The 9569-nt window shown below is 32.1% G+C and overlaps 1 protein-coding gene across 2 annotated transcripts; it reads left to right on the top strand.

Moving 5' to 3' along the window:
• Positions 1–5142: 5142 nt before the first annotated feature.
• LOC113234751 (bifunctional methylenetetrahydrofolate dehydrogenase/cyclohydrolase, mitochondrial) lies at positions 5143–8733 on the top strand. 2 transcript variants are annotated; one of them, XM_026470215.1, is made up of 6 exons: positions 5154–5221; positions 5851–5948; positions 6221–6676; positions 6974–7182; positions 7371–7493; positions 7948–8733. In XM_026470215.1, the coding sequence occupies exons 2-6, from the start codon at positions 5857–5859 to the stop codon at positions 8076–8078; spliced, it is 1011 nt and encodes a 336-aa protein (XP_026326000.1). In that variant the 5' UTR covers positions 5154–5221; positions 5851–5856; the 3' UTR covers positions 8079–8733. The 2 variants fall into 2 exon arrangements, with proteins under 2 accessions (XP_026326001.1, XP_026326000.1); XM_026470216.1 differs by lacking the exon at positions 5851–5948 and having other exon boundaries at positions 5143–5221; positions 7948–8731.
• Positions 8734–9569: the final 836 nt, after the last annotated feature.

Genomic DNA, 9569 nt, shown 5'->3' with positions numbered 1-9569 from the left:
TTGCTAGAGATTTACTACGGACATTATGATATAATACACGAGTAGTCAATATGTACAGTGCCTGAGCCTAGAGAGACATCGAAACAAGATGTTTTTATTGCATTTCATTGGCCACTGGGCAATTAATCAACTCAGACATTGACTTATCGTCTTATCTCGACCTCCAGAGCGTCATGACCGCACCCACTTTTGCGTCACGGTTGCCGCAAATATTTGCTTTTGTGGTTTATTTAAGTAATTTAATATACGTAGAGATTAGTGTCATTGGAATTTTGCAGCAAAGACTTCAATCTACGTACAAAGACATTGTTGTTTTCCAGACTTTCCCGAAAGAGCGCGCCAACTTTATGTCGTTAATTAGATTTCTGTGGTCGCTAACCCATCATCCATGAATTGCGCTAAGTTCCTTATATTCGTGTTCCGAAAAAAATGGATTTGACCATTGACTTACAATTATATGGACGTCGGGTCCGCGCTAAAAAGTGTCCGCACTTGTAAGGCGCTAAAATCGTATACAGAGCGCGACACTCCGCTTTAGTCTTCATTTGTTCTACGGACAGCGCGATACTGCGATGACATAACAATTTAAATTTCGAATAGGTTGACTTGGGACATTTTTTTCGTGGTTTTTGTATTAGACCCGTCGTCCATTTATTTGTAAGTCAATGGATTTGACAGATTTATAATTTTCGTGGCTCATCAACATCACAATATTTTGGTTACATGCTCTAATGAAGGAAGCGTTTTTTTCTGGAAGAGATGTTCAGTTGTTATACAGTGTCACACATTCTTAACAGGAAAAAATAAAAGACTACAATACCTACGTCCTTATTGATAAAAGGTAATTGTATCATTTGTTACTTTAAAACGTTTTTGTATTATATAGGTGATTTATTACAAATTGCATAAATTTTCACATCGTGAAAGCTCGTTGGTAACTTGGTGAATAATAATATTAAAGTAAGTACGAATAGTTTTAATTAATTACCTAATTAGGTCGTAAGAAATCACAAAAAAAGGAAAAGCAAAATGAAAAACTACAAACACAAACACCTCTATCAGAAGGTGTCACATAATTGCTATGATAATAAAAAACAGCTTAGTCAGTAGTAATTTATTTTATAACATATTTGCTCATAAAGTGGCTGAAATCACACCAATTTCAATATCGTAATGTATTTCATTACGTTTTTGTAATGTTACGTTATTGTAATGTAAAATGCACGAGTTTTTTTTTAATAAAGTAACATGCACGGTTTTTTAAGATGCTCCGTCTAAAAATGAATGATACTTTTTTAAATCTTTGCAAAGAGTTTTTATGTTAGGAAAGTGGTCAATATTTTATGAATAAAATTAACTTTGGGAGATAAAATATAGTAAGTAAACATTTAATTCTTTCATTTAATTAGTTTTGACAATAAATTACAACCATTTATCTGTAACAAAAACGCAAAAATATTCATTTACTTTATTAGTAATACTGGCTATTTTTATACCTTTGCCTAAAAACGAAACGTTGATGCGCGCGCATGGCTAATTTGTGTACAAGTAAAAATTATTTCGCGCGCTTTTTCTTTTCGCTGTATTGTTTTATTTGAAAATGTCGTCAAGTAGTGATGAATTTATTAATTTGACACCGCCACAAGTCTTAAACGCAGCGAAAAAGGCTACTCTAAGCCTCTTACCTGAAAAATCGACCGATAGATACTTACAAGCGTATCAAAATTTCATCATATGGAAAACAAGCAAAGATGCAAATTCATTTTCAGAAAATATGTTTTTAGCCTATTTCATGGAACTTTCTCAAAAATATAAGTCAAGCTCATTTGGTGCTACTATTCAATGCTAAAAAGCACTATGAAAACAAACCATGGTATTGATATCAAGTCATACTCCAACTTGATAGCATTTCTAAAAAGACGCTCAGATGGCCATGTAAGTAACAATAGAAAAGACAATATCAAGAAGTTCCTAAAAGAAGCTCCGGATTGGCGATATTTGGCAACAAAGGTCAGTTGAAACTAAATTATAGTTATTAATTTCTTTCACTTTCGTATTTCTTTACAATATAGGTGTTTATACGTTCTTTTTATCTCTTTTCAGGTTGTATTAATACTCGGTATAAATGGTGCATGTAGACGTCAAGAGTTGGCAAACATAACAACTAATGATGTCTCTTCTTGTCCAGGATAAAAACACAAAAAATAAAATTCCAAGGTCGTTCACAATACAGGGGCCTTTTTACGACGTAGTGAAGAAATACGAAGCGCTTCGTTCAACAAAAGCTAATTCCAACAGATTTTTTTCAAAATTACCAAAATGGAAAATGCACTAACCAACCCATTGGCATTAATAAATGTGGAGCAATGCCGAAAGAAATTGCCACTTTCTTAAATTTGCCTCAAGCACATGAATAACACACAGGGCACAGTTTCAGAAGGTCCTCGGCTACATTGCTCGCCGATTCAGGTGCGGACTTATTGACACTATAAAACGCGACGGAGGATGGCGGTTAAGCAATGTAGCCGAAGGATACATAGAAGACTCGATAAGAAATAAAAAAGAAATTAGCTCTCGCAATTTATGTTCCTTGTAATGAACATAAATTTGGAGTCAAGTGTTGACTTTCAACCATCTACGAGCACACACGCGTACATTTCAACCATCGTCGCCGCAACCGCAACCGCCTCCGCCGCCGCCACCGACAGCAGAACTCTGTGGTCTCGTTTCTCCTACTTTCACTCAAGAAAGTGAGAGAGAGGCTGGGGAGATTGTAACTAATAATAATAACTTGACAACATTTAAAATGCCAACTGGCAACGTAACAATCACTTTTAAAAATTGTTCAAATTTCTATAACTGCTTTAACAAGTAATTAAAGATTTATTCGTTTAAGAAAGTCAGAGTCTTATTTATTTCCTCGCAAATATGTTATAAAACGTCGTATGACATACGTGCGCTTTGAAAATTACCGCACTTTTATCATAATGTACTATTAATTCAGTTGTGTGTAGGTAACAATGCAACTGCATTACTGATAGTATGCACAGTATTCACAATTGAAGTTAATTCATTAGACTTATAATTTAAGTGTGACATACAAAATCGAATATATACACAAGAAAAGAGTAAATTATTTTCTTATACACGAAAATTATCAACAGTTCAAAAGCAGCTAGATACGTAGTGATTAGACAAAAAGATAAGTCGAGTTGAGTTAGCATGTTTTTGACAGAGGGTTTTTTTTTTCACAAAGAATAATTTGTATTTACTAAGCACAGAAATATGAATTACTGCTATAGATGTAGACTGAAAATCAGCAATGCTGAGTCTTTATCCTTTTTGCCTACATTACTGTTTTCTGTTTTGATTGTTCGCTTATATATTATGGTCTATGTCAATTTGTGGATAAATAAATATATCTTTCTAGTATTTTTATTTGTTTTAACGTTCATAAATATTAAATAAAAAGTAGCACGTATTCATTTAAGACAAAAATTTTCTCCGCATCATTTGACAATTCACATTCCAAAGAATTATTTAACTATTATTTAAGTACCTATTTGTATTTTATTTGTTTGCTCAAGTCAATATAAGTACATAGTAAGTACCTACATTATGAAAACACAATAAATTACGTTTTATGCATGAAACAAAATCATAATGACATTATGAAACTAACTCAAAAATGGCGTATGAAGGAAGTAGTTCACTCTTACTTTTGGACAGAATCGGAAGCTAAGCTTGGCGTTGTTGAGATTTTTAGTTCACTATTGACAGAATATGTTCCCATTATACTTTTTGTTAAAGTTTATTGATTTAAATATAATTGAAATAAAATATAATTTCATATTTTGTTTTAATATTAAAAAAAAATCAAGAAACTGACTCCGTCAATTTTCATAAAAAGGGAGCGGAATATACGAAATTTCATAAAAGTAATTATAAATGTTTGAAAATAAAAGTGGAGTAAAACCTTATTTAACCCTATGGTTGATTTTCTTTTTGATAATAAACAGGCTTATTGTGGCTTCTTTCGCGTGATACTTGATAAAATATCCCAAGTTTTAATCTTAAAGTGAATTAAGTAGAAACTTTTTTTTTAATCGTAATTTTGATTTTAAAGAATAAATAAATTATATTTTTAAATGACTCCTGCAAATCCTTACACACTCATCTACAAATTACAACCATTTTATTTGTTGAAATTAATCTACATATTTTCTTATCCACATACAAACTTTATGCCTGAAGTATGCAAAACTTTAAACCTTAATTGCCAAAAAACATTAAATTTGATTTATTTCTTTGTTTGAATAAGCATGCGATGGCATGTAGTTCACAAATAGTGTCAAAAATGTTGAAATCCTCGAAGCGGAGAAAAATATTAAAATTCCATTGAATGGTTGATTTGTCTTTGAAGTGTTACACGCCTACTATAATTTATAAAATGTAGTTATGCAACTATTTAACATACTTACTTACAAAAATTAAATGATATTTTTTGTTGTTGCTTACGCCGATAAATATACTACAAGTAACGTCATGAACCCAGCACTTTAAAACATGACTGATAAGAAATGCGTCATTGTATTTCTATAACAAAATAAGTAATTAATGTCATAGGATTAGAGAATGAATTTTAGAAGGAAAAATTTTCGAGTTTCTGAACATAGCAAATACACCATACAATTTTGAGATTCGCTCTGGGCCTTTTGGAGGGAAAAGTGTCGTTTTTATTTTGACTTTCAATTATTTTGTGAAATCTAGTTTAAAGTGAAATAGGATAGTACTATTGTGCCTTAATCGAAGATTAAAACGCGAAATTATACGAATCTCGAACTAAAATACCCGTTCTAAGGAATCCCGAGTCAATCCAAGTACGCCGCCTCAAATTGCCTATTCTCTTTGTAGCGGCCATATTTAGAGAAACATAATTAAACGAAGACATGGCTTGACTTGCAATTACTTGTATCCAAGCCAAAAACGAACATACAATTTTGACATTGACATATCAGATGGAGAGCTAACCTCAACACGGGTTGTTGTATTTCGAAAAAGTTTTGGAAAAAAATTGTAATTACTTACGTTAATGACAATTTATGCATTTAGCAACACGTTTCCATATCATTTAAATTATAATCAACCTGATTGTTAGTGCCACAAAGTTTGTAAGAGATTTTTCCTTACCAAGACGTGTCCAGTGCGTAAAATTCCACATGTAAGCAAATCATATTGTTTTACCTTGAAAGTATCGATATGGTACTTATTTCTCACTACGAAAAGTTTATACATGACTAAATTACATCGATATTTACGTGGAATTTGATAGGAAAACCGGGTACAATGTGTCATTTCGGCGTAGGATCAAATTTGTTTCGCAAATCTACGGAAATTGCATTGTTTCAATGCGTGTTTTGTCAAACAATTTAAAATCTGTTAGCACTAGTCACTTCGCCTTAAACTGTAAGTCAATTAATACACTTTATATCCAACAATTCAAGGTATGTAATTTTAAAACTGTATTATTGTGCAAGTAATGTTTTCTTTATCAAGCTATTTGGTGTTTGCAACTTGGGAATCTAGTGCAAACCAGTAATGTTTACATGTTTTATAAAAAATAACTGAATCAAAAAGCAGTTACATCCAGTTTTCTATATCTAGGTGAACTTAATAACCTATTTTTACAATAAGCTTTGAATTTACTGCAGTATTCCACTGAAAATTGGTTTTATCCAGAAACTTGTTGATGCAAAATGTGGATTCTACTGTTATCTTTTATTTCCATAGTGTGTAAGATAATGAATTGTATTGCTCACGTGACCTAACGACCTATATATATATCAACAGTAGGAGATGAGGCAAATCATTTGCCTTCGTGCAGTCAGTTCATATCTGACATTCACGATGAGAAGCCACACATATCTTGATTCTCTGGGCGCGGCCAGGTAAATTAAAAGAAAAGACATTCACAGTGTGCTTTCTGTGGCTCCTTATATTAATTGGTTTATATTAACAAAAACTTTGTGTACACTTTTTGGTTTCTGTGTTCATTAATTTTTTAGATGACTATTAGATAGTGTAGTTTTAATTATCGAACTGTAGTCTATTAGTACTCATAAGCGCTTATTTACAATATTGTTGCAGCTTCAACTAACTGAAACTTTTTATAAGATGTTCAATGCTTGCTTATGTATTTGTTTGTTTTTTTTTCAAATAGTATAATGGCCCAAATCCTTGATGGAAAGAAGCTAGCTAAAGAAATTAAAGATGAATTGAAAATCGCAATCCATCAATGGGTACAAGGAGGGCTTAGAGCACCATCTCTTCGCTGCATTATTGTAGGAGAAGATCCAGCCAGTCACACTTACGTAAAGAACAAAATTCAGGCTGCAATAGATGTTGGAATTGCTGCTGAGACAATAAAATATAATGCAAATTTGACTGAAAAAGAACTTATTGCTGCAATTGATGCTTTAAACAAAGATAGTGAAGTTGATGGAATTCTGGTTCAATTGCCACTGCCAAGTGTTATGGATGAGAGGAAAGTGTGCAATGCCGTAGCTCCAGAGAAGGATGTTGATGGTTTCCACATCATCAATGTTGGACAGCTGGCTCTTGATATGCCGACACTCGTGCCTGCGACTGCCCTTGCTGTTATTGAGATGCTGAAAAGGTAAGATCATGCATCATTTCACTAAGCACATAATGATTTGTTCCTCACATTTGTGTTTTGTCCCTTTCTTGTTTATATTAGTCAATTTTATATTTCAACTTTGTACTTTAAAACATTTCCAAAGAATGGGGTGCCTCAGAATGAAACAAATAACATATAATTCTTTAATGCTCAAAGAAAAGACACATAAAACACAATGTATTGTTTCATAAACTAAAAAATCAACAGAAAGTCATTTAGGCATAATTAAAACCCCGATTGTTGGACTAACATTTATATACAATTACTTGCTTTTAGATTCAAAATCGAAACTTTCGGACGTAACGCAGTCGTAGTCGGTCGGTCAAAGAACGTCGGAATGCCAATTGCCATGATGCTGCATAGTGACAAAAGTCACAGCAGTGGTTTAGGAATGGACGCAACTGTGACAATTTGCCATCGGTACACACCAAAAAAGGAACTAGACTCATATTGTCGCAATGCTGATATTGTTATTAGTGCTACAGGTAATTTTATTCTTAGTATAGTTAACTTAATTATTCCATGTATGGTATATTTACTCATATTCTGCAATTTCTTTTAGTGATTTTTTTTAAACTTCTAGCTTTTTGTAATGCAAAAACAGTATAATTAGTCAAAATTTTCATTTAAAGCATTATGGTTCCATTCTTATAATATAATACTTCTCTACTAGGAGTGCCAAACCTGATTCAAGCTAACATGGTGAAACCTGGTGCTACAGTAATTGATGTAGGAATTACCAGAATTACTAATGAACAGGGAAAGACTAAACTTGTAGGAGATGTTGACTACGATGGTGAGTCTTATTTTTTATTCATGGACATATTGTTAATGATATCCATAATCCATTTAATGACTTATATTTCTGACTTGTGTTGGTACCATTTGTAAATGTTTAGTAGCAATACCTTTTGCTAACAGTAAAGGAAATCATTTTGATAAAGGTTCCCAACCTGTTTGGAGAGTAGTGGAACATAATAATGGGTAGGTGATGTTAATATAATCTAAAAGTTTCCAAAGTCTTTGCTTTGGAGTGATATTTCAGCTCATATAAAAGAAAGACACATTTATTCAGCTATTCACAAATAATATTACAAACCTTACAACTCGTATCAGATAAAAACAAAAGAAGATAATAAATTAAAAACCTAAAATACACAAAATAGCTAGCTCAGCTTTATGTTGGACAGAGCCTAGGTGCTGGTTTTCAGCTGGAGCCTAACATATAGTTTTTTTCTTTTGCTGCTCAGAGGTAAGCAAAATAGCAGGAGCCATAACACCCGTGCCCGGTGGAGTGGGACCAATGACCGTCGCAATGCTTATGCGAAACACTTTCCAAGCAGCTAAGATGCTGCGTGACAAGGAGTCCCTTCTACAGTGAGTTCATAATATCAGAAGTCGCTATTACGAGTCGACACACTTTTCTGAAACAAAATTTACTATAGATAATGCAAGAAAATACTCATCATTTACTTTACTTCGTTTTTTAATTTGTTGTATCTTCGCGATCTGTGGTATTTTTTGTTTTAGAATAGTGAATAAAAGTAATTGTTCATGAATATTTTGTTTGGATTTATACCAATTTGCCACAACTGTCTTTCAATCTCGATGTTTTAAAATTCAATTTAACGTTTTGTTGTTTCAGTGCATGAATTTAAAAATATTGAAAGTATTTTTCTACAAACAGTATGTTGTTAATTGAAAAAATAAGGAAACACGAAACTTTTGTGCTTGTTATAAAACAAGTAAATTACCAGAATATTATATTTGGGTAATATATCCATAGTGCCTTATAGATATAAGCATTTATGAAGAGTATTATAAAATGTAATGACTATATTTATTACATTTAATTTTTTAGATATAAGTTCATTGCTTTTATTTATTTTATCTCGTCACTACGTTCCGATTTTTTTTCTTCGGCTGTGATGGTAGATATACCTACGTAACATACCTGTAGGTGTTAATTTATTTCTTGAAGTTACTTGACTCTCTACTACCTATTTATTTAATTATGTGTTACTACTTATTAGTCTGTGTGTCATTAACATTATATTAGAATTTAAGCGCAATATAAAATGTATTAATAAAATGTTCATAAAATATTTTGCATTTTACTTATTAAAAACAATAAAAATAACTTACATTTTCGGTACCTAGCTAAAATATGTTTTAGTGATATCGAAAAATATAATAAAAAAGTTGTTTTATGTAAAAGGTGTTAAAAAGCACGTTAACCACTGAACAATATTCCTGTATCAAAGTCACCAAATAATTTGCTTCCTATACATGCTTTTCTTCATTCATAATTTTTTAAGCCCAGTTGAAAATTTTTTCTCGCGATATGACTTGACTGAATTAACTTCCTTAGAGAAACTACTGAACATTTTAAAATATGCTAAATCTAGCTAACTATTAAAATCCTACCTCAATATTAGATACTATCATCAAACATCAGTAGAATATTCCCTGTAATAAAAATTAAGAATGTTAATAAACAACGATGTCAGCAAATCAAGAGACGGGACCATTATTATTTTATTAACTTAAATGACATTCCTAAATCATTTCATGACCCTATGGGATGCTTGTACTGAAATCTATGAAAAAAGAAACTGGTACAAACACCGTCGAAATCTACTATCGAACGGTTGAAATACATACAACAAACTATTATTGACACCAAGAAAAAATCCTTCGATGTGACAGGACGTGATCCAGTGTCTGTTGCCTCAATGTGGCGACCGCTCTTACCAATGGAGCTTTTGTATGAGCCAATGTATTTTCACAAAAAATAGATGAATATCGTGCCAGTAAAAATATCTCGATATTCTAACAAAACAAATATTATAATAAACAACGTATCTTTACT

Source organism: Hyposmocoma kahamanoa, unplaced genomic scaffold (genome assembly GCF_003589595.1).
Source record: "Hyposmocoma kahamanoa isolate Upper Pololo Valley unplaced genomic scaffold, ASM358959v1 86, whole genome shotgun sequence".
Taxonomy (NCBI): Eukaryota; Metazoa; Arthropoda; class Insecta; order Lepidoptera; family Cosmopterigidae; genus Hyposmocoma; species Hyposmocoma kahamanoa.
Note: the sequence above shows the minus strand (reverse complement) of the source record. Positions and strands in the feature narration are given on the sequence as shown.